Source organism: Aquila chrysaetos, chromosome 1 (genome assembly GCF_900496995.4).
Source record: "Aquila chrysaetos chrysaetos chromosome 1, bAquChr1.4, whole genome shotgun sequence".
Lineage (NCBI taxonomy): Eukaryota > Metazoa > Chordata > Aves > Accipitriformes > Accipitridae > Aquila > Aquila chrysaetos.
In genome coordinates this window covers 67,910,389-67,936,049 of record NC_044004.1, presented here as the reverse complement: position 1 = coordinate 67,936,049, position 25,661 = coordinate 67,910,389, and the positions used below count along the sequence as shown (strand labels likewise).

General features: G+C 40.6%; 2 protein-coding genes across 5 annotated transcripts in view; one reads left to right on the top strand and one right to left on the bottom strand.

Moving 5' to 3' along the window:
- The window catches only part of ARHGAP10 (Rho GTPase activating protein 10), a 154,170-nt gene extending 148,133 nt beyond the window's left edge, over positions 1 to 6,037 (top strand). The window contains exon 23 of the mRNA XM_030006584.2: positions 5,232 to 6,037. Within this exon, the coding sequence (XP_029862444.1) occupies positions 5,232 to 5,320 (89 nt within the window). The 3' untranslated portion in view covers positions 5,321 to 6,037. The remainder of the gene's footprint in view (positions 1 to 5,231) is intronic.
- Positions 6,038 to 10,317: 4,280 nt separating this feature from the next.
- NR3C2 (nuclear receptor subfamily 3 group C member 2) overlaps positions 10,318 to 25,661 on the bottom strand; it is a 219,537-nt gene continuing 204,193 nt past the window's right edge. For all 4 annotated transcript variants that reach the window (XM_030005582.2, XM_030003926.2, XM_030004770.1 and 1 more), the window contains exons 8-9: positions 24,480 to 24,637; positions 10,318 to 14,014 (exon numbers count right to left, since the gene is read on the bottom strand). In XM_030005582.2, the coding sequence (XP_029861442.1) occupies positions 13,859 to 14,014; positions 24,480 to 24,637 (314 nt within the window). In that variant the 3' untranslated portion in view covers positions 10,318 to 13,858. The remainder of the gene's footprint in view (positions 14,015 to 24,479; positions 24,638 to 25,661) is intronic.

Genomic DNA, 25,661 nt, shown 5'->3' with positions numbered 1-25,661 from the left:
GTTCTTGAAAGAGACTGCTTAGAAGTCAGTAAATGGGAATTTCACTAGGGAGAAGTGTTTTAGATAGGCTAAATGGTGTTTAACAACAAAATTCCTTGGCAATATTGCTAGCAGGAAGGCTTCCTGAAAACTTGTCAAGATAGCTCTCATCAAAGCTCTTTACAATTTTTAAAATCAGCTTTTAGGGGAGAGAAAATAGGGGGAAAACTGAAAAAATGTTTTGTTATAGTGATTTTCCTCGGGAAAGGTGTGGCACTGATTGTCCGTACCAAACATAGAAGGAACGCAAAAAGCCGTGTTCACACAGCCCTTGTCATTGCCCTCTATCTTTCCCAGTGTAACAAAGTGCCAGCCTTAGTTAATGTCCCTGGTTTTGACTCCAAGGCACTCTCTTCCCTCTTATTGATGCTGTGGCTTCTGGACTGTCTTTCTTTATGGTACTGACAAATGAAGCATTTACATCAAAGAGAAGTAGTACTCCTAAAATACTGTATTGCATCGTATGTGCAAATAATTCTTTTGTTGAGGTAAAAATGAGGATAAAGCTACTTCTTTGTGCACCTTTCGTTTGTGGATTTCAAAGTACTTGGAAACATTTATGTGCGTTAATTATCTCCATTTTACACCTGGAGAAACTGAGTGTACAGGCTGTGGACAGATGTTCCCTTTTTCAGCTATCTGCATGCCATTTGGAGGTAGTTACCTCAAACTGCTGCTGAAAGTTTCAATCACTTCACCAATAAAAAGTACTAGACGAGCACTACCAAATTCCTACTGACTTTGCTAGAAGTTTTAACAAGTCACTGAAGGTAGTTTGACCTGAACCAGTCTGACTTTGCTCCTGCCAACAGTGTTGTGGAAGCAGTGGTCTCCGGAAGAGAAAAGTTAAAATGGAGGATGTTTAAACTGACGCGTTTTACCTTGTAGTTGGTGGGGGGGGGGCTGCCAGAGATGTTCAGCTGTCAGGTGGGATGGGAATCAACTCAGGAGAAAAATGCCAAGTCTCAATGTCTACACACAGGTCACTGGGTTATAGTGCAGGGAAATTGGCAGCAACTCAGCTGACCAACCACTTGCCTCTATTTTAGAGTAAGCCAAATTACTCTGTGGGCACTCTCTCTATTCATTGTATTGACTAGATCTCCACCAGCTGTGATAGGAGCTTAGGCGCTTATATATAGGGAAGTCTCCATCTGCAAGCTGAATTCCACCTTCACTAATTTGTCATGGCGTATCAGTGTGTCTGCTTTCGTCCACAAGCCTGAGCCCTTATAGGCAGACCGTTTTATTTGTGGTCACGTGGTAAATCTTCAGCAGAGTCAGGAAGAAGACCCCTTGACTCCTAGCCCTGTGTCCTGTCTGCAAGATAATTCAGCTTCTCACAACATACTTGAGGGAAACAGCAAGTTTGTAAATTTCAAATTCCATGCTAACCCTAACCATGCTAAATATGTATTTCTGTGGTCAACTTTACCCGTAGGGACTGTTTCAGAAACCCATAGGGATTTCTAAACACAGAGGGCTTGCAAGCACATTTTGTTGCTTTAATTTAATTTCTTGGTGAAAAATTAGCCAGCATGATTGAGTTCTCTGGAAGTGTATTCTGGTGGTGTTGTAGTTTTAGCAGTGAGATTTCTGTTGCCCACAAAATGCAATCCTTGTTTATGTAGCTTGTTGGGGTCATTACTTTGTTTGGTAAAGTAGTCCATCAGAAAGGGAGGCCGCCTTGTGCCAGGCACCATGCATGTTAGATTGCCTCCCCAGTTTGCTTCCTCCCGAAACAGCTAGTTTCCACAAAGGTGTGGAAATTGGTGTGAATCGGTGTCTCATTCAGTCCTGCTAAAGTTAGTGGCACCTAGGCAATGAACTAATACCTCTGTGGAAATGAGTCTTGCTCTCATTTGTAGTCGAGACCCGTGAAACTTGGGAGCTGCCGAAGTAGAACAAGGTCTGCTAATAGCATTGGGTCTCTGGGAAGAGCTGCTTACAAATTCTATGTATTTGCAGTTAGGTAATCATAACATTGGCAATATTGAAGCCATTTCCTATTATGGAGAATACAGAAAAGTAAGAAGAAATGCTGCAAATGCCAAGTTGACCTTACTGTGTTTCTTGATTAGATGAAATCAAAAAAGCTTTTACTTAGAGATCTCATTGCAAGTTGAAAGTCTGTTGATTTTGTTTGTCCATTTGAGTTGGCGTGATTGTTCTGTAGCGCTTGCTGTCATTACTGATGGTCAGACATTCTCCTTCTCTACGCTTTGCCTCCACTAGAGTGAGACTGCTGAAATGGCCTTGCAGCACGTATCAAGGAAGCTGCCATCCCACCTGGGGGGGCTCCGTATCTTTTACGCTACAAGTGTTTTCCCCTCCTGTCCCTAGCCAACATAAGACTTAGTCCTGTGGGATGCTTGGTCCAATAATGAGTTGTAGTTTTAAGGCCAAATATGTGGTTTCTGCAGCAAGGTATTTTTAAATGAGGCAGGCCTGAGAAAGTGCTAAGAACTGTAATCGTTGTTGACAGAGAGGGAATGACAGAAAGGGGACACTACAGAACATCTTCTCTTGAGCAGGGTATTTTTTCAGAAATAGCCCATGTCCTGGGTTAAGATGAGCTGTGCTTGAGAGCAAAATGTCTTTTGTGTGGTAAAGTGTTTTTTATTTTAAATGAATGTTGTTGTACACTAAACCTTGGAAATGGATTAGCAAAGAAAACAGGATCATTGGATCATTAAAGCAGCTTTACATTCGGACAGTTTCGCCATTAATATAATTTGCCTACAGAAGTCGTCAGTGATGTGCATGGGTATCTTAACCCTTCTTGCATAAGGTGATTTGAATGGGGGCAGAAGTCTTGCCCAACATGACAGTTGCCACTGCTGCTGAATATTAAGAATTACTTCTTGGTGCGTTTTTTTAAAAAAAGACTGATCTCTAGAAATGGTGATCTTGCGTATAATCTGAGTGCTAATTCTTTCTTCAGTCTTCAGAGTCTACAAGAAACTTGTGCTAACAAACAACAAGGCCCTGAGCTGTGTAATGTATGTGTACAATATTTAATTTCCCAAGCACAGAGCCCAGTTGCACCATACATGTCTAGCCTTCTGGGGTGAAAATGGTATTTGTCACTCAAGTCCAATTGCTCGGCCATCGTGCATTATCTCTGAACGAGCTGTAGTGTGCAGAATTTGGTATTATGTTATCAAACTTGTTTAGAAAATACTTCTTTTGAAATTTGATGTTGTGTTGAGCCAAGTGATTCAGCATAGTTTGAGCATTTCCTCCCCTGCGTAAATTTTAGGTAAATTTAAATTTTCCCCTCAGATGAGGGCTACCCTCATTTTGAACAGGCCTTTGGTTTATAGACACTTGCATGCCAGTAATATCTGTCCTCTCTCTATTGTAAATTGAGGTTGAGCTCCAGAGGACAAGTAGAAATTTCCTACTTCCAGGTTTTCTAGTTGTTTTTCTTCCTAATCTGTCATTTTTTGGAGTTTGTTTCCTGTAATACAGATGTGCTCCGTAGGCATGGGAAACTCCAGGGAGAGGTTTGGCTGCCCGCTAGAGCTGCTGGCGTATTTGCTGGAAAGGGTAGAATTACAGCCGCTGTGGTGGAGCTTCTGGAGGGAGGTTTGTGGTGGTGTCAGCAACACAGTTTCAAATGCATGGGTACTCTGTAATTGTGGAATAAAAATGACAAAGGGAGAGGAGGGCCTGCTAATTACTAATAGTAATGTAAGTTACTGTGTGCAAAGAGATCCTAAAAGGTAATTTTCTCTGTTTTTTTTTCCTTTGGAATCTTTCTGTCAAACGTACTCATTATAAATGTAAGCCCAGACTTTTGATCTTAATCTAAACTGTGAGTATCATTTGAAAGCAGTTTTGTTCTCTGGATTCCTTGGAGGTATAGCTGTTGTTTAAACCGTGGTTTCTCAGCACAGCTTTTAGCTTCACTGTCTGACAATAATAGGACACAAGGAAAAAACTAGGGGAAAGTATGCTTTAAATGCTCAAAGTTAGAGCCTTACAATGCTTCTGAAAGTGAGACTTAACATGTTGCTCTCTCTTAACTGTTATTTCCCTGATTTGTAGAAGGCTACAAATATCACATTCCCCAATGTGTTAATGTGTTTTAAATAAAACACTGACATGGCTGGCAGCATGTTTCAGCATTTGTTTGATCTCTTCCCTAAATAATGTCTGTCTCAGAAGCACTGTGAGGATAAATTAATATGGTAGAGAATATCGTGGGTCGCTAAAAGTGTGGGATTTTACAGTTACATAGGTAAGTAGGTACCTGTATCATATTCTTATAAGAAAGTTGGTACAGGAATTTGAGGACTTTCTAGTCTGTTTTCCAGAGAAATGAGGCTTATGCTTCTTTTTTTTAACTTTCTGTCAAATGTGGTCAAAATATATATATGAAGACAGATTTCATTAGTTCTGTTGCTCACAGAATAAGTTGTGGGGCTTTTAGAGTCTGAGCTGAAATTTTTCTTATTTTGGATTCACAGATACTCTTGCATAAACTTTGGGATCAGCAGCGGTAAACACTTAGGATGGCAATAAGGAACATGGCATATCGTTCAAGCCTTTCCTTCGTGTTTTGTGAATAGCACTATGTATTTGAATTTCAGAGAGGGGATTTAACCAGAAGAATGATTCAAATTTTGTCCATTGGTCTCTTCCAAGATCAGCTGTACTCTGTGAAGAAATGGTACTTGGAGTGAGATCTGGCTTATTTCTATTTTCCCTATAATCCTTTACATGCTTACTTTTCATGCAGAGTAAGGTCCTATGCCATTTTTCTGTGGCTCAGAGCTTCCAGATTCATCACCTCTGCTCAAGACAGGTTTTTGGTCTTGCTTTGCCCCCAGCTACTGAAATTGTTTCCCACTGTTTGATACAAATTCTAACTTTTCCCCAAAGGCGTCTAGATTTTCTATTTTATAAACCTGTCCTAAGTTCCATTAACTGTTTCCTTAGTGAAGTCTCCTGCGCCTAAAAGCTATTTCAGCATGTACACTTTGCAGAAGGTAGTTCAAGCACCTACATTATGCAAATATTTAAGTTAATCATCCTCTTCATCTTTTCTAGCCAGATTCTCAAACTGGTCATTGCAGAAGACTGGATGTTTTTATGGATGCTTTGCCTGGTGTCATGGAGCTAAAGCTAAAAGTACTAATTCAAGGACAGAAAGATGCAGTAATTTCTTTCCTTTTCTTTTGCAGTGCAATTTTCCAGAGAACCAGGATGGCTAGAAGGCACACTAAATGGCAAGAGAGGACTTATTCCACAAAATTATGTTCAGTTTTTATAGCTTTGTGCATTGAACGCCAAGAAGGTGTACATGGTATCCATGGATTTTTGTTATAGTCACTTCTCTCCACTTTTGTGACTGCTTTTAATCAACGAAGAGCCTGACTATGGGTTGAAGATCCTAATCTGTATAAAGACATTAAGTGTTGCCAAATATGAATTACAAAAAAAGATTCTTTAAGGGTTGCAAGGGGGGGGGACGACGACAAGAAAGGGGGATGGAAGGATAGGTTAATTTTTTAATAGGGTGCTTTTTTTCAATCGTAAAGGGCAGTAGTGGTATGTTTGTTTGCAATGCAACTAGCATTTTAAGTCAAATATTTGGTTGATCTGTGACTCAACTATCAGTTGAAGATTTTTATAGACTTAGTGTCCTGGAGATCATGAATCGATAACCAGCATTTTTAACAGAATATTATTTGGGTTTGGAAAATACTGTTGGTTAAAAAAAGCTATCATGCTGACAATTAAATTATGTTTCAAAGTGGAGTAGACAGTACGGAACACACACCAGTAAGTAAAATAATAGGTATCAAGACGTGACATTTTTCAAATGTCTTCAAAGAATACATTCGTTTATGTTGTGTGTATGATTTCATTTATTTTATGAAGATAAGACACATGAACTTTTATCATAGGCTCCTATACGTCATGGTTCCTTTGCTACTCAAAAATATCACTGTAAATGAAATAAAATGTCATTTGCTATTTGACCTAAGTCATTCCCATGTTGGAGAATACTTTGCTCTGGTTCTGTAAGTTATGACGTGAAGTAATTATTGGCAGCTGTATGCAGTCAGCCTTAAGCAGGCTCCAAAATGGATGGGGAACTTTCCTCACTTTAAATAGGCAACTCTGCAAGCTCAAGCCAAAAGGAAAAGAGAATCTCTGGCTATGATCCTTGTGCATCCTGGAGGCATCTTGCATTTTATCTGTTGTCTGTCTGTCTCGCTCCTCCTTGAGCTTCCCTTTCTTCCTCCCCTGTAACTGTAAATTGTAAGAAAGATCTTAATGATACTTCATAGTATCAGAATCCTCAAGTAGCTGCCTCATAATTTGTAGAACTATTTGAGTAGTAAGAGAGTTAGCTGTGATCATAGAAGAAGCTTCCAGAAATCTTGTGGTGTATACATCTGTGCCTTGTAATGAGAAAAAAAAAAAGTTACGTGCAGTTTATCATTGATCTTTGTATTTTTCTCTCCTTCAAGTAAGACCCTCTGGGAGGCAGTGGAGAGGATGCAGGAAAATATGACAGGATGACATGCTAATACAGGCTCGCTTATAAATTGGACTCCATGGATTTTGAGTGATTTACTGCAGATATACTTAGCTTGCAAGTTTTTCTAACTAATGTGATTAGTACACCAGTTAATGGTTAATGCTGCCTTAAGGTTGGGATGGCTTTTTTCCCCCCCTTAAGATTTAACTCCATACCATTATGTTGTTCCTTTGCCCAGACTGCATAGACCATTGGAGTACGCACAAATCGTTTCCAGATGGAGCAATGGTGGGCCAAGTCAGTACAGCTCTCCAGCACTAAACCTCATAGCTTGGAGGAGTTTCATCTGGTGTATTCTTGTGGTATTTGAGCAGTGACTCTCTGCCATACAGCTTTTAGGCGATTCTTGTCTTGGCTAAGTGACCCAAGCACTGAAGATGACTTTTGGACTTCTGTGAAGGAGATCAAGTTCTACAATTTGCTCCTTGACTCAGTGTTAAGGAAATGATTGCACCAGTACATACAGCAACAGATTGCAGGTTTCCTTACTCAGATTTGTTCACATGGCAAAGCACTGTTCTGGCTGGGTATTGTGTCGCCTGGGCCCACGGCTCTATCAACTCATTTGTGGCCTTGAAGAGTCATTCTGGAGGCAGGATGGTGTTTTGTGTGGCCACACTCAGTTTTCATGGCTACCAGTTGGTGGAAAATGTTCAAAGAGGGAGAATGTAAATCTTTGGTATTAGCCTAGTAGGTGTGGCAGCTAGGTATGCTGGCTTGTCAGATAGTGAAGCTGTGATAACTTGAAGCTTACAAGCTTTGTAAGTAAGTCGCTTCCATTTGTTCTGTTGTTTTAAACGTGCAGTGCATGTTTGATCTTGTTCTGGCTGCTGTCTTCCAAAATTCCCCATGTATTTCTCAGCTCTAGCTCTGTGGTTTGGTTTGGGTGGGTTTTTTTTCCCTTTTAACCAAGGTGGTTTAAAAAGGCAGATATATAGAGAAGGATTAAAAGACTTAGTGTCTCTTCCATCCAGTCCCATGACCCTGTTTGCCTTTAGGTGATGAGACTCCTGTTACTTCTGGAGCCACGCAGAACACAAACAAGAAGAAAACTTTTCTACTGAGAAATGAAACACTGAGCAGAGGTAATACTAATCCAAACTTTCTCACATCCTAGACGTTGTCTAAAGGCAGTGGTGTGAGCTGAGCCAGATCAGATCTGGCTTTCAGGCTAACCACACTGCCTCTTAGGAATTTAGTTGTGGTAATGGCTACCCACCATATGGGTTTCCACATCAGCCTGGTCGTGCTAATGCTGAGCACAGTCTCGTACAGCCAAGTAGCCATGGCATGTCTCATTCTTCATCCTCACTGCTGAACAGCGCTGTAAACGATGCACTCGTACTGACTGTTTGGAAGTAGAGATTAAAGGATGCTAAAAGTTAAGATTCATGTAAAGAAAGTCAGGCCTCTTTCCCATCCTTTGAGATTGTTTTCTTTCCTCAAGCTGGGCCGTAGGGCATGGCTCTTCTCTGTCTTTTCCATGGCTTGGTAGATTTGGGAAGAGCAGAGTTAACGCACTGTTAACTTCAGGCAGGAAGGAGGACAGGGAATCGGTTGTGGAGAAAGCCAGTCAAAGGGTCTTCTCTTTTGGCCCGGCAGCAGGAGTCGTCATTCTCTGTGGGTCTGGCCTGACTGCATTCTCTCATGGGGAGCTGCCCTTGTGTCACAGCTGTGGGTACAGGTTCAGCTTAATCCTCAGGTTGGGTTCCCCTTCCCTTGCTATGCGCCAGTTACTGCGCTTAGGGGCATGCCTGTGTCAGTTTTCAAAAGCTGAGACTCCTGGTAGTGAAAGCATGACACAGGCAGAAAATTAGAGGGTGAATTAGGGGAAAAAAACCTCATTATGTGCTTTTTATGCAAAATGACGTTTGCCTTGCCATCACTGTGGGGGCCAGAGATTGAATCCCTCAGCCTGGGGATTAAGGTCGAATGTGTGTTTGCTGAATAATTAATGGAAAAGCTGAGACTCCTGACTAGCTGGGATCAGTAAGAATTTACAGTCTGTGTTGGTCACTGGACACTGCACAACTCCGCGCCTTGGCCGGGCAGCATTTTCACTCTGCCAGGTGAAAAACCCTGGGGTTTTCAGGCTGCTGAATGTTGTTAATCGTTGTCCCAGCTGATCTTCATGGCAGGTTTCCTTCTGATACCCAGTCTTTCATCAGCAGTGAAAGAAAAATCTCATTGGGCTGATTTATCTGCCCTATAATCAAAGTAAGTGTTCCTGCTACATTGCTTACAGCTTTTGCTAGCTAAACCTCTGTAATTGTATCACAGAGAAGACTCAGGGAGAAACTTGCCTCTCTGTGCTCTGTTCCTTGTTCTCTTAACCCATTTCACAATTCTTACCTGTTTGCAATTTAAAGAGGAAAGTGGCTGACAGAGGGCTTATGTAGGCTGTAAATGTACCAGTGCTAAACACAGTTTAACAGAAAGTCTTCACTGGAGTTTCACCTTTTAACCTACATGAGCCTTGGACATCATTTTCTACATCAAAGTTCAACAGTGTGCCCTCATCTGTGCTGCTTGCAGTAACCACAGGTAAGCACCAAATAAACTTCATCCTATCGACATCTACAATTAAAGTGTTCTTTTAAAAACCTTATGGCATGGCATGTTTTACCTAGCAAAATCTTTGAAATGAAAGGGCATTTTTTTCACTCCTATCTTAGTACTGTACTGTACTCATCATAAACTCCCAGTCTCTGTAGATACCTGAAAGAAAGCAGTGTCCCAGCTTGAGGCCAGATTACAAGTTTCATTATGTTTTTAAGTAGTGATAGTGTTTTCTTATTTCTAGAACAGCATATGACAACTACATCTGCTTGTAAACATACGGGAAATTTTTCTTAACACTGCTGATCCTCTACTATTCTTTCCTTCTGACAATTCAGCAAACAGAAGGCAGGTGCAAGGATTTTTGGCAATAAAAAGTTTGTCTAACTTTAAAAAAAAAAAACCAAAACAAAACAACAAAATGCAGTTAAGTGGTGGTCTTACACCACAGACCAAGCTTCGTGCAGAACTTAGTGGTGAATTTTTGAGATAGATAGGGCACAGAACAAACCAGGATAGCAAGAGTTTTATTTCCCCTTCTAACTATCTTACTGTAATTAGAAAAGACCTGATGCTGAGAAGGCAGTTTGATTTCATCACTGGGAAAACCTTGTGTATATCAAATAGTGAATCCCTATTTCCATGAGAGAAATTCTAACTTTGGTCAATGGGTACAGCAGCTCCAGGTTAACTGAAACTGGAAGCCAGACTTGTCTGGCTATTGAAGATTGCTGGGTTTGTTTCTTTGAGTGGGACGTAGCTTGTGCATGTAACACCGTCAGCACATCATTTGGCAAGCAGAGTTACCCAGGTTGAGTGAACCAAATTCCTTACAGCTGGGCATGCCTTATTCTATAGCATGAGTAGCTGCTCTCTGGCTGAAGCCATTGTATGTGTTGTGTCATCCAAATTAATAGAGCTTGATGAAACCAAAATTTCTAGATGTCTGAAGAAAGATGCATTATTACATTGTTAGTTACTTAATATCGTTTCTAGATGAGCAGAAGCTTGTCTCTAAGGATATCACTGCACCAGCACCTATCTGAGATTAAAATGCAAGAAATACTTGCAATCAAACCAGTTTAATTCATGTATATTTGTACAATTTGTATAAAAAAAGAAAAAAAAAAAAGAAAAATAGGTACTTGCAGACATTAAGATAAAGACCAAACAATATTTTCTATTTATTTAAAAAGCTTTAAACATACAGAAGCAAACCCCTAATTATAAATGCATCATTATGCATAGATTTTACTGTTTACACCATACTGCTGGCTGCTTTTATTTTTCATCCAGGAATCTATTTAAACTCCAAGAATTCTTAAACATTCCTCTGAGCTTCCTGGCCTCAGAACTGCTGTCTATCTTATCAAGTCATTGACCTCCAGCTGAAAACATTGCTCTAAAAAAAGAAAAAGTCAAATCTTTAATAAACAATTAAAAGTGCATTAACTGTAGAATTGTTTAATTTCATAAATGTTTAAACAAGTCAGTGAAAAACACCACCCTGTGAATTAGCTTTTTGCATTATTGATTGTAAAGTATCTTTTTAATAAGATTTTGATATTGCAAACTTTAGTCTTTTCTATTTTATTTTGCGCAACTGTTCAGTTGCACGATGTGTAGTATTCCTGAAATACCCACTGCAGTACATTAACACTATTTTACATTTTTAACTGTGTATACAATGCTCTTGCTGTATATCCCCGTTCCTTCTTACAACAAAATAATTTAGCTCGATGAACAGAAGCCCACTTCTAAAAGGTGTTTTAGTTTGTCTTGTATTTTGCAGGAGACAAATGCCTATTTCATTCTAAACAAATTCAAAAGAATGTAACTTCCCGGTAGCTAAAAACTAGAGTTGTTGGGGGTTTTTTTTGCTGTACACAGGTTTAGATAAAAAAAGTGATGGCTATTCTGCTTAAGTGTCCTTGATAAGAGAATACTGCCTCTTACAACATCTATATCCAATTGTATCTATTACTTCAATGATCTCTAGCAAAAAATAATAATCAATGAATGGTTTCATAAACAACAGGTGATTAAAGTAAAGGATTTATTATAATCTGCTTACAGTTGTTTGCAAAGACAGACATACGTTTTTGCATAAAGATATAAATTGCTTTTTAAAACTAATTTAGTGTGTTTAATTATATGAAGTTTCTGTGAATTATGAATTGTACCAAACCAAGATTAAAAGTAATAAGGTACAAAAATAGGAGCAAACAGACAACAATTTGGACTGGGACAGGCATTTAACAGTGAAGTGTAGAATATGGCTTTGCTATTTTAATCAAGCAAAGTTACTCTGAGACAGAAAAGGAGGCAGTAACTTTGTTAATATAAAAAGCTGCTGCAGACTGTATTCACCCAGAACCTGGCTTTGAAATTTTCTGGTTTAGACTTTAAAAAAAAATGTAAATGAAAAGATGGATGTATGACTGCGTCTTTACTGTAAACAACCAGTCTGCATGCTGTGTATCTCATGTTGGAAGTTTGGCTTTCATATTGCTGTGCAGGTCAGTATTTAAAGATCTGCCTATGAATTAGACTTCCAAAATGCAAATAATATATGTATCTATATACTTATATATAAAAAAACCTCTCTGAATACAGTCTTTACAGATTACCCATTGCATAAGGCAGGTGTCATTTAAAAAGACAAGTAGCACTGACTGTCTTCAGTGCACCAAAGCACACCTCAAAATTTGGACTCAGAAAGGGTGTAGAATTCTTCTTAATTCGACCACCGTTTAAAAGAAATGCTACATTCTGACCGGCCAAGGGACAAACTGGAGCTCAAAAATACCAGTGGCACCCAGAGGGAACACTATAGATTAGGACTCTGAAAGACTATTCTATTTAAACATGAGCATATGGTAGCAACAATTGAGCCTCAGAAAAGTTCACCTGTCCTCTATTCTACTCCAAAATCTTTTATTTGCTTATAAATTGTGAAATAGTGAAAATCACCTCAAAAAATTTTTTCTTTGCGGTCTTGTTCTAGAGAAAACATTTTTGAGACAAAATCAGACCAACTGAGTTGAACCTGTAGTGTGAACATTTGTCTGCTCAGATGTATTCTGATTATTACAAAAATGTTTACAAAATTACATACGGTTTTAGTTTATCACTAAAAATTCTACTCAGCTAATCTGCCCTTACCAGTACCTTACAATCCCTCTCACCAGTACACATCTGTTCAATATACTTACTGTAATGATCTGCATGTTCCCTTCATCATAATCAGAAATCGCTCTCCCCCATCTGAAATAATAATCTAACCTTTTAAGATGTTTTATGTATCCAGTATTCAAAGGAAAAACAAACTATCTGGGAAACCTTAATAAAAAAAGAAAAATCATTCAACATCTTATTCACCCCTGTTCCCCTGAGAGAGAAAGGGAATAGAGGGCAAGAACTCACTGTATCATTAAGCTGGCAAAAGCTTTGGAGAGACCGTAATTTGTCTTGTTAAATGAAACCTTCGTAAAGTGGCAAACACAACAAAGTGTAGTTTCCTACAGAAATATGAAGCAGGATTTCTAAGATGTGCTCAAGTCACATACGCTTGCAAGCGAGACAAAAGGGAGAAAAATATGGAGGAAAATAGAAAGGCTTAAATACAACTGAAAAGGTTAAGCATGGTTATTTACAACAGATACTGTAGGATGGTAAATTAGATATGATGCTAAAAAAGGCACAGCTTTCCCTTTCTTAAATACACTGTAAACGGTTCATTATGCATGCAGAACATTTCACTTTACAAAAAAATTACCTTGTTTGTTTAGACAAAGATAGTACTTAAATAGTCTCCAGCAAAATAGAGTTCTTTCAAAAATACTTTCCCATTCATCCTATTAACCATTAAAGATTTTTTTGTCTCATTTACAAAAGTTCCTTACACCTTATTTCAGGTCCTTCACAATTTATACATACAGCAATGTACAGTACAGCAAGACTGCAAAAAATTATTTGTAAAGCCAGCACAATAGGTACTATAAATTGATACCAGGGCATTTGTTTTCACATCTCATCCTTTTTAATTAAATAGTAAATGGACACTTAACACAGTGTATATCATCTATGATGGGATAACATGGGATAACAAATGCCACAGGTGGGGATAACAGAGTATTCCACACCAAATGTTCTGTTATTACTTTACACGTTAGGGTTTGTGTGTGTGTGTGTGTTTGTGTGTATATATGTGTGTATATATATAGTTTTTGTTTTGTTTTTTTTTGTTTTTTTTTTTTTACAAGAACAGAATATTAATGCCCCATATTGACTTTACGTTTTATGTGCAAACCAAGGGTAAGCTGTAAAAAGTTCTCATTAGTTCTCGAACCCTTTTAAAACAAGCAAACAATACCAGAAACTACATGGCATATTTAAAACTCCATCTGTTAAAATATCAAAATCAAAGAGTTATTGACTAGATATGGCTTTTCATCCAGAGGAACAGGAACATTTTCTAAGTGTTTTAGGGTTATGGGGTAATTTCCAAACATCTAGGTCTTGCCCCATCCGAGTCAACTGCTTTCCATTCCCCAAACCCTTCATATGATTTTAGACTATTCAGAGACTGCTGAACAAGTGTAAATAGCATGTTTAAAATATGGTTTCTTGGGTCCTTCATGGGTGTGGAATAACACAGGGAAACTTAAGGCAAAGTTCTTCCATTTAAGACATTTTCTATCACTTCCTGTGAAAGTACAGGGGCTTGGCATTCCCAGATTCCACCTTTGGTAGCTGGTCACTGATGATTTCCACCAGCATGGCTGGAAACTCTACTTTCAGTGCCTGAGACTCTCGGAAGGTGTAGAAACAGAATTCCAATAAGTCACTAACAAGCTGAAATACAGAAAGAAACACTTTTTAGGAAAAAACACAGAGAATTTTGCATGCAAACAACAGCTTATTGATAATGGATTATTACCAAGAAATGGCATCTTACTCTGACTTGGCAGTGCATCTGCAGGGGTTAAACAGCAAACAAGAGAACTCAAATCCCAAAGTGCTACTTAAGTTGTTAAAAATGAGCTAACTAGGAAAAACCAAGATACCACAGATTTGATTTTTCAGTGTAACTGCATGTTTCATTTCACTAACAGGCAACTGGCCATCATGGAAACTATAGGTACTCAATGTCTATGAAAATAAAGCCTTCTGCCCAGAGGGAAAAGATAGCCATAAACGATTGTATCTCTAAATTTCAGCTGGATACAGGTTCATTAAATCAGATTATTTGGTTATGTTCAGTGTACTCTCCAGGGGCCACAACCTGCAACTGCCAGAGCAGCTGATGTTTTTAGTTCAACAACATGAATGCTGTGTCACACTGTAGTGTTTCAGGTTTTACAGCATCGCAGTCCATATGAAATTGTTCATCTGGTAAAGCGTTTCTATTTATATACAAATGCATTTTTTAATACACATACCCCAAGCTTTTTTTCTCCTTATTACTCGTTTAAAGTATAGAGACAATATTTAGGGAAGTATTTAGTTTTGAAAAAAAACTTAAATTCTCTATTTTTGTAGTGCTGGCTAACAGCACACTTTTGCTTTCTCTCAGTAGATTAAGGATAATGCTGGGAATTTTAACGATAAAAATTTCTAATTAGCTCTTCAATGACAGAGAAGGAAGCTTTGCTCTGTAACTCCACAATGACCGAGTTATCTGTTGGCACAGGACCACCTCCACCAGCAGAACGAAACTGCACCTTACACCGTGCTGTGGCACTCCTGTGGCTTCCTCTGGGTGGCAAAGGTTTTCACAGGTGAAACCCTATCACAGTTCTCCCAAAAGGCAACTGACAGCCATTTTGTAATCCTAATAAAGGTGGTCTCCACCTGCAACAGGAACAGGAGCTGGAGTACTAAATGGCATACAGGTACCACGAGCTTTTGGTGTGTGGAAAAAAATACTGCATGTCTTCAAAGCACCAATAAATTTTCTCTGCCTTCTTCTACCTTGTCTCAAGTTGCGTTGTTCTCATTTGTCAGTTACAGAGCTTTGTTTTGGTTTACATGTTGTGGGAAACTTAATCACACTACAAGAATGAACATTAATTTTGGCTTTTGAGCATTTTCATTTGTTTTGTCTCTTGTGCTATCTCCACACGAAACTGCAACTGCAGCTTATCTTTGCTATAAAACAACACACCATTAGAGCGAGAGAACTATGAAGACAAGAAGACCTCTTCCAGTATCACTACTCGGGGAATTACTTCTATTTTAATGATAAAAGCACGGTAAAGCAATCTTACGGCTCAACCTACAGGCATGCAGGCTTTTGCTGCGTTAGTTTTACATAGTACTTTGATACAATTGAGGAATACTCGTTCATGACGTTTAGTAGCAAGAAAATGTTATTTCAAAACTAGTTTTTTTGGTTGCTGTGATCTAAATGAATCTCCTAAAGCCTTACACTATGTTGGACCCTTTGCAATCTTTAAGAAAGGACAATGCAAGTCAGTCAAGGGGCAGAGGCAAGTCAGCTTCTGAGGTACCCATGAATGAAGTGCGTCTAGGTTTCAGTTAGCCTATTAATTTCCATTGTAGTCCACCAAATTACTGCATCGTACAACTGAAGAAAAACTAGAGGCTCTGCTGTTTAAAAATTCAAAAGTTATGCACAGCTTAATTTTGATGCCTTATGTCCCTGCAAAGGACTTAAACCACTCCTGCTTGTTTAGTTTATCAAACACAAGTTTGTCATTTCAATTCTTAACAGGTAGAGTTGCACTCTGCAGTAAAGCCCCTGTTAAAGATAGAGTAAATAAAAGTGGACTTCTGGAAGGCAGAAAAGGAAATAAGAAAATACAGGCAGCAACAGACTACTGTCCTGTAGCACCACACACCTTTTTACTTATTTTCAGGACTTTCACAGCTGTTCGTGCAAACCTACAAGCAATTTATGAACAACACAGGGAAGTGCTGAGATCATTCGAATACATGACTTTCTGCTATTGCTTAGTTCATTCCCAGTGATCTGGCATGTCATGAAACAACGCTAATTAATTAAACAGATGCATACTAAATAAGTAGCATAGACATAATTTAGTTTTCAAGGGAAAAAATTGCTGATGTTCAAAGGTTTACTTTACCCATTAGGAGGAGGCTGTTTCTACATATACTGTGCCAAAAATATTCCAAACATAACACAAACCCAAACAAAGTGAAAGAAACTCTCTCTTAGTGTAATCACCACTACCTCCTCCCTGCCTGTGCCATCAAATACCAGCACCTAAGCAAACTAAGCCTTCACCCCAAGGCAACCTTGATAATGACCTGATAAACGTACTGCTTTTCCTAAACTTGAACAGGAGTAGTTTTACAGCACTGAATGTAAGTGAGGGGGTTGAGGTCACCTCTGTCACACTGTCAACTGTCCTTGCTGTGCTGATGGCTTGCCTTCTGGGCAATTTAAGCTAATTCCTGCCTCATCACACTCATGTGAGGCCTCTGAATGCAGTGAGATAGGTATCACAGAAAAGCCTACACTGGAACCTATTCTGCCTTCTTAGCAAGCTTTTAGTAGTATCAAGTACATATGTATGTCTGGTGAATATGTGGACAGAAGGGGAAAGAAATGAAAAATAATAACATTCATGAAGAGAACATAATCTGTTCTATACAATAAATGAGTTAGCAGTCTGGGGGGGGGTGTGATCACGGATACTATCATAACATAGCACATTGTGAGCCTCAGCACAGAGAAGAAAGGTTAATTTTATACAGCAATTTAAAAGAAAATACCTAGAACCTGCTATCAGGTCATACTTGGGTTTGGAGCCTTAAGGATAATATATATTCTATACCTATTTAGTCTGCTAAAACTTTTGTTCCTCTCTTTCTTAAGCAGAGTTACCAACTTTAACATACTTGACAATAATCAATCACTTTAAGAAAACAGGAGTATTAGGAAGCACACCGCATGTGTCATAAGGAACACGGGACTGCAGTCAGCATCTTTTTAACTGCAACCTTAAAAGCTGCGTGGCTTTGAGGGCTGGGGAAGCATTTCTAGCACTAATTTAAAACAAAGAGGAATGAATGCGGGAGAATCAAAGGCCAACTCAGACATACTAAAATGTAAACAATATGATAAGGTCAGCTAGAGAAGGCTGCAAGACCAAGACCTGAGCCACGAGCAGTGCTCTTTTCTGCAGGCGTGTTCTCAAGCACTTTCAAAGGTACCATCCCCACTCCCACCAGTCCAGCAGCCTTGGTGTGAAGATGCACAGAAAGGATGAAAAATTCAGGTTCCACAGTTAATTTTGAAATTTGAGTATCTGTCTCTGCATCTCAAGCAACTTTTGTCTGATACAGTTTTGATTTATAACAGGTAAATAATTTAGCTAGTCTTTTGCTTTAAAAGAGAAGTTCCCTTTTCAGTAAGGAAATGAAGAAGTTTGCGTTCTTTTGTAATGCACAAGCTCTATCATTGCAGTGACAGCGACTGATAACACCACAGGTTACAAATAAGGTAACGCAAGCTATCCGGCACCTCTAAATTTGGCTTATGAATTTTCTAGATCAAATATACTTCTGATTGTTCTTCAAAGGCTTGTAAAATCTCTGTGCTCCAAAAACTCCTGACTACACTTTACCTGACTGCTTTTACCTTCTACTTCTGGTAGTTTATATTGGAAATGCTGACACCTCCTCCAGTACAGCAGCGTGAAAGGCAACTCTAATTAAGCAGCGTGAACAAAAGCACCACTGTTTTCACAAGCAGTGCAACAGTGACTAGAAATGTATTTACTTCTACGATTTCCAATTATTTCAGCTACTGAAGCACTCTTCTGAAGAGTTACAGCTTAGCAGAGCGCAGACAGTGCAGTTAAGGCCACAACTAAAATAATTCCCATTTCCTCAGGATGCAACCAGGACATCGTTCTTACCGCTGTAGTAGCTCTCTTTGGTGCTGCCAATAAAACACGGCTCGGTACCTTTGACGGCATTGCAAGCCTCCCTCTGCATGCGGTGGAATCGGGCCAGTGCCGGGGGACAGGAACTCAGGTAGTGCCCGCTCCTGGCGGGCAGTGCCCGGCTTTGCCCAGCTGGGTCCTGGGTATCTCCCAGAATGGAGACTGCAGCCTCTCCGGGTGGGCAAATACCACTAAATAAATTAATAAGAGCTGGGATGCAGACAAACAGGTCAGAATTATCAAGTCCATGTCACCCAGACTGCTGTAAGACGTGACGGTTCTGCCAGCAAGTGGATCAGCTGTTAGCTATAACCCCTCACCGCTTCAGTCATTAATTATGAAGCTTTCTCTCATCACTATCCTACAGAGAGTGTGCTGCGTTTTAAACATTTTCAAGGCTACAGCAGTCTTAGTAATTCTGAGATTTTTACTTAATCAGTCTTCGCATTTGTATGCTGTATTAAGCACCTCTGAGAAATAGGGGTATTAATCAAACATCATTTGCTGTTATTAGGGTGGGGGTTCCATAAAATAGACTTTTTCACCCATACTGTTCTTCATAATTAAAAAAATGAATCCTTTAATGAAGTCCCTGAAGTTAATACAGTTACAGTGACCTTCGAGCACTTGGAGAATTTTTACAGCAAAAAGAATTGATTTTAGTTTGGCAATCTCACCATGCCCTTCTATTTCCAGAAACGGTAAGAACCGTCCGATTTGCAAGGGTGCACATTTCTGTGCTCAGTTAGTTTTCTGACTTCAAAATCTCTCACAATCTCCGAGTGTGGTATGAAAGCCCACAGTCACTTCTCTATCAGGAGCATCTTTGCAATTAAACCTACTGATACAGCAATTAAGGCAGCAGTAGGGTAACAACACGATGCTGAGTAACATCTTCCTATTATTAGCTACAGCTATTACTGGCAGAAACCTCAATGTTACCATATAAAAATGACACTCCAAAAACTTTCTCTGTCCCTTTCAGAAATGGGTCTCTGCCCGTTTCCTACACAGTATGGAGCGGGTGTGTATTCGGAGGAGGCAAACTTGCAGCTCTTCACGATGCAACTGCGCAGCCTTGGTGACTGCCTGGACCGAGCCAGGCTCCCTGAAGGGACAAGCTGCTGCCCATCAGCTGAGCAGCGGTATTTTGCCTCTTGCTTTCAAAACCTGCGTGTTTCAAACTGCGCAGGAGTCAGGAGGCTGCTGCCCTGCTAAAGTAAGAAGCAGCAGCCGAGGCCAGCCGGCCTCCTTTCCCCCAGGCAGCAAAGAACCCTGGGTGAGTTTGGGACTATTGCAACCTCCTGCTTTTTCCCCTTCACACAGTGGATACAAAGCTCCTGCTTCACAACTGGTAAGGTTAAGGAAAACCATTGCCAGCCAGGTCTTGATTATTCCATTACCACTATATTCCCTTTTGTTCCCAGTCCTATGAAAATCCCATGATGTAAATTAATTATTACTCTGTTGGTTCAGGACGTAAATTATTCCCACCCCCCGGGATGGCTCACGGGCTGATTCTCAGAGGTACAGATGTCCTTTGGTGCCACAGTGGCTAATTCCTAGCTGCTTATGAAGTCTTGAACTCTAACTCAAAGAGTAAAACCTCCCACCAACACAGGGAAAACAAGGTAAGACCAAGGCATGAAGCCTCTGATTACAGCTATGCTGTGTATTTACCTCACGCTAGCAAGGAGCAAAAGGTGGGTAAAACACATATGGATTAGGCACCAACAGTATCTGACCAGAGCAAACGTGGAACGTATTTCTGCCTGGACAGGTGCATTTATCCAATTTAGGGACTGCATTCATTTCTTCGGGTTTTCTTCATAAACATGCGTGCACCGAAACCACAGCACTTGACACCTGGACATGACATGGAGGAACCCGAGTTGAACTCATTTTGTATGCTTGGAGGATGCATGCAAACCCACAGTATCACACACTAATGAAGCATCCTCAGCCCTTGGCCAGGGTAAATTTTGAGCCAAGTCTCCCTTGCTCTTCTGTTGACAGATCTGCCCTCCTCCAACAAACACTTATTAACATGAAGGAGAAGAGATCCAACCATCACAAACTGAGCAAGATGGCCCTCAGAGTAGCCCCTGTCTCCATTAAGGAGCTGGGAATCAATTTCTCACTTGACAGATGCATATTAGCTGCTGCGGCACACACCCATGCACACTCTTGCATCCTGCTGCTTTTGTAGGGGCCACACTGGGAGCAGGGACTGGATCTAGCCTCTGCGTAAACAGAGAAAATGCCTGCTCTGAGAATTCAGGCACTGGGACTAAAAGCAAGGCTCCAAACAGCTCATCAGCTGTGGGACACAACTTTGGCAGATCAGTAGCAGGAGTAAGTGCACCCAAAGGTGTTGGCAACAGCTGAGGGGCTCATCTGCGGCTTCGTATTTGTGGGATTAAGCACCTGCAGACGCATATTTGCATCCACCGCAGCATGCCTTGCAAACCTGCCCCTCGAGGATCTGTGCCCTTCTTCCCACTGTCAGCTTTTTCAGCGAGTGTAATCCTGGCGCTCTCAGCCTATGGAAAGATCCACCTCAGCTATAAAGTATTCCCTTCAGGAACCATAAAAAATTAATTATTCAGCAGCATGAGCCTTAAAGAATTTATTTTTGTTTGGCAGAAAATATCAACAAGCAAATGACAGTGCAGTGCTCTGCCTTGCCAAGACAAGGGGAAGGTTCACATTAGGGTTTAATGTCATGGCATCGAAACAAAAGCCCTCTTAACTCAAAGTCTGTTTAGTATCAGCCAGATTGAAACCAAATTCAGCTTTTGTTCTGCAAACCGCCTAACCATACACTACACTCTCTATATGAAATGAGGCTTGCCATGCAAGCTACAACCCTTCCTGCCAAAGCCAACAGGAGATGTTGAGGAGGATCCAAATGAAGTTTTTGATACCATGTGTAGTACATCTGTTTCCAATGTTCCTGCATGCCGTTTGTCTGATCACATAACACAGTTCACCTACGTCCAAGCGCAGCATATGCATCTCTCCCTGAAATGCCTATGGCCATTCGTGGGCACAAGACCGAAACCTCTATGTCCTGGGTAGAGAAGTCGGTTGTCCTTGCTACGCTATGGTTCTCAACGCATTAACGCACGCAGGCCAGCCACAACAGTAGAAATACAATCCCTCCAAGAAGGAAATATGTCGATTACGTTGCTGCCCTCGACGCTCCCCGAAGACACCCATGCTGGGGTCCATCCACCCGAGGAAGGCTGAGCCATAGCGCAGTAGCAAGTGAACGGCAACAACCTCCCCCTCTCCGTCGCCCCGTGCCGAGGGAGAGGAAGGGCGCGCTGTGTAACCAGACCGACGCTGCAGCCAGCGCCTGCTGTATCAGCAACCACTGCTTCCACACAGCACCGTGCAAATAAAGAGCATTTCGGCGCACGGCAGCAGGGACGCAAGCTACACGGCAGCCTGCAGGCATGCTCTTCAGGCCCAGCGCAGGTGTGTGCACGCACGTGCGCGAAACTGTGTTTATCCTGCCTGCTTGGGATGGGTTTCGATCTCTTATTTTTCGGTTGCGCTTGTGGTGCTTTCAGGCTTTATGGACCATTAAATAAAGTTGCTGATTTTTTCAAATACTTAAGTGCCTACCTGGCCTTCTTGAAATTTTCTTTTTTCCTCACCTCGGCACTTTTCTACCTGCACATATGTTCACTGTGTGGATGAATGATTCAGTATACTGAGTAATGTAAAACCACCTTGTTTGGGGTTTTTTTCTTCCTCATATTATATAAGCCAAGCAGACTGTAATTTGATATTCCCATGCACTTTATTTCACATAGTCCTCAGAAAGACTACTTAAAAATGAGGTTGATGAAAGCAAGTGTGAAGGTGCAAAGGAGCAGTATTTTTTTATTGTTTATCACTACACTCAGGTAAAGTGAACTCCACAAATGACTAGATGCTGCTTTGCTCTGATGGAAAAGCTGGAGGCAGCAGGAGGGCTGAATAAGCATGAATTCTGCACCAGTCCCTTCAGGCATGCGCTGCAAATGCCAGTGCTGTGGCTACGGCAGCATGTAAACATGGGGCCTCAGCTCCAGTTAGACCTCTCAGCACCAAATATATTCTGATCCTCTAAAATTATAATGGAGTAAGTTAAAAATACATAGGTGACAGCTGAAAAAGTGTTCCTCCTATACTAAGGAATCGAGCAGAAAATTTGCATTTACATTGATAGAACAGAGAAATTCTGCACTAATAGGCAGTGGGGGGAGAAGAGTAAGTCTCACGTCTCATTAATATTATCACCAATCTAAATTTATTCTGATGGATTTTGAAAACCAAAGAGCAAAAAAACAGTTTTAAAGAGAAGAAATAAACAAGTGCCTTTGTTGAACAAGTCTCCAATATCATCTCTGAAAGGAAGCACTGTTGTGCAGACAACTGGCCTTTTTAACAGAGAATGCTGACAATGGGACTTTCTTTAAAAAGTCCTTTGTAAGAAAGTGCTCTATTAAAACAAAAGTAATGTAAAAATAGCTTAATTAAAAATTAAATAAAACGCAAGAGCAGTCTGCTTCCTCTGGTTAGTTCAGCTCCCAATGGTTAATGCTGTGTTTTGGAAAATGTCTGTAGGACACAGTAGCATTCTCAGTAAGTGCGAGTCTGTCATCCAGTCACCTTAACCACACAAGCACACCCATTTAAATAACAAATCATAGACACTGCCTATTCTGAAGAGGATTAGAAAACTCCATAAATGCAGTGGTTTGTTATGCTGCCCTGAGGTTCAGATGTGAATATCTTGCAAATGATTTTATCACCCATCCCCTTTCTTTCCACTAAAACACTACAACTTCCTTTGCTGGCACGGAGCAAGTGAAACCCGATCTCTGAAGAATGAGCTATTACTGCAGTACTAATAATACTCCCCCTGCCTCCCACTAAGATTTGCAATGTTTTAATGAACAACAGAACAATATTTGAAAAATAATTCCATATGTACATTCTGTAAACAGACCTCAGGCTCTTATACAGATTTAACCTGAAGTGCATTGTACTGTACTGTCTCTACAAAAATGAAATTTAAGTCGGGTACAAAGAAGTACATTTATATGCAGGCTCCAAAAGCAAGTTCTGTAGGTTCTTCGTGCAGCAGAGTTACTTCCCTGCCCACCCAGGATGGAGTAGGACAGTTATCTCCTTTGCTGTAGTTCACCAGTTTTTACTGGGAGGTGATCAGCGCGTGCTGCTGGGCTTCAGCCTCTGCTCACGGGACCCCTCCCCTCCTGTCCCCAAACACGACTGCAGGTCGCTCTCGCTGGCCCTACGAGTCTCCCGTCACTTGCTCCACAGCTCCAGAGAGCACGGGTGCCAGCCCCGCTGGCCCCAGGCAAGGGGCTGCTGCCCAGTGCGCTCTCAGGGGACACTGGGGAAAACCCCTCAGCTTGAGATGACCATTACAGCTGGGTCACTGGCTTCCGCTGTGGGGACTCCAGGCTCCGTTACGGAGAGCACGGAGATACACCCCCGCTGCTGCTCAAAGCATCTGGCGAGGTAAACCTCTGCACTTACCATTTTACCGGCTAGAACCGGGTTGCTCCCAACTCAGCAGCTCAACGTTACGCAATACCCCTTCTGACACCGCGAGCTGGTCCCGTGCGCTAGGCACCTACCACAACCCTTCAGAGTCACTCTGGGCTGAGGGCACCAACAGCCTGGGTATTTTGGGACTAAACTTCTAATTTCCCCATGTCATTGACCACATCTCATACCTGACACATGTAAAACAAACACCTCGCACTGGAATGAGACAGGGCGGTAGAAATAACCTAACAATACAGTGAATCTTATACTTGAAAAGCTCAAATAAAGCTTCAAATACCCAAGGTCTTAATATGTCTTTTAAAGTCATCATTATTACAGTCCCAGCTGTAAAAGATCACCAAATTAATTCAAAATTTATTAGCACATCAGGCATGTTAGATGCGTGACACAGTAATCCAGCATCTTTCCTTGAGAAGCAACTCGCGGGATACTCTGCATGGTGCACTCGCACTGTGTCTAACTTAGGGTCACAGCTAACATCACTTTGCCTGCTGAAGAGCCTCTGACCCCACTAATAGTTCTACTGACCTTAAGTGAACCATTGGAGGAACACACTACCATTTAACATAGGAGAAGGCAGCAGGACCCAGCCCTTAATGACTTATATTTTCTTATTTTACTTGGCAGTTGTCCTTGAATTCATGTAACAACTTCTCTCAGATGTTCCTTTAAGAAGAATTTGTTTTTTTTTTTTTTCCTCCCTTTAGTTAACACAATTAAAGACTACTGGTTTACCTTAACGGAGAGATTTTTGCTTAACTTGTCTGCACTCCCTGAGGAGTTATACTTACATCATGCATGGAGTCAAGAAGTTTAGTCAGTTGGTAGAATCTCTGCCAGCTTTGCCCAGAGTTACTTGGACATTTAGTTACCATCTTCTTTAGTTCTTTAATGTAATTTGCCCTCATTTCTTCAAATGCAGCTTGGCTTTTGAGACCATCCTTGGGAACTGTCATTGAAAAGACAGTCTTATATTAATATTAACTGTATTGCTTATTCTTCTGATGTGCATACTTAAAAAGTTACACTAGTTAATGGAAGAAAGAATTAAACCTTTAAGCAAAGTCCATAATTTTACAGACATTGGTAAGGAATCAAGAACATCATACAGATTTTCAAGTGATTCAAGCATTCTCTCCAGATCTGTGATTGCCCAAGCTGTAGCAAAGGACAAGACAACATCTCAGAAATAAAACATATGCTAACCTCATGCTGAAACTGTTTTTAACACAACCAACCACACACACACACACACACACACAAAGAAGGCAGATGGATCAAGGATATTTTTTTAGAAGTTGGAGACGTGATTTATCATTCTTGACTGATTCCCCACACTTGACAGAGGAGGGGAAGCTACAGAATTACAGCTGTTATGTGCAGAAATGCTAGACCAAGTAACACGTTTTTATGCCATCAAGTAACATCTAAAATTTCTTTGAATGTTAGTAAGCATCTGTGTAACACCTAGAAGAAACAGAGCCATTATTCTGCATGAAACAGAAGACTATTTTCCAAACAGGCATCCTGACCCAGTGTTTGACCACGACATACGGTTGCAAGCATTTCTAGTGTCCTACCCCAGTTCCCATCTGCCAGAAGGATCATTTCACAAATGGACTAAAAGTAGGGTCTTCTGATACTTTTTACTGTGACTGATACCAGCAAGGCTAATTAGAAAATCAAATACACTGTTTCTTTCCAGACTGCAAATAACCATTGCACTCCAGCAGGTTCTGCCCCAAACAGGAATGGCTTATAGGATCAGATCTCTAGGAAAACCCCGAAGAGGTTATTAACTACGTTACACAAAATGTTCTGGTGTTTTAATACCTGGATTGGTTGAATACCGCTTAACCACCAAATATTTTTCTATTCTGCATCTCCTAATGCTAGTCCACAGAAGAAAAAAAAAAAATACTACACTGTACAGGAGTGAGTTTATTTTCTAAGCAAGCCAGAAAGCTATGTCA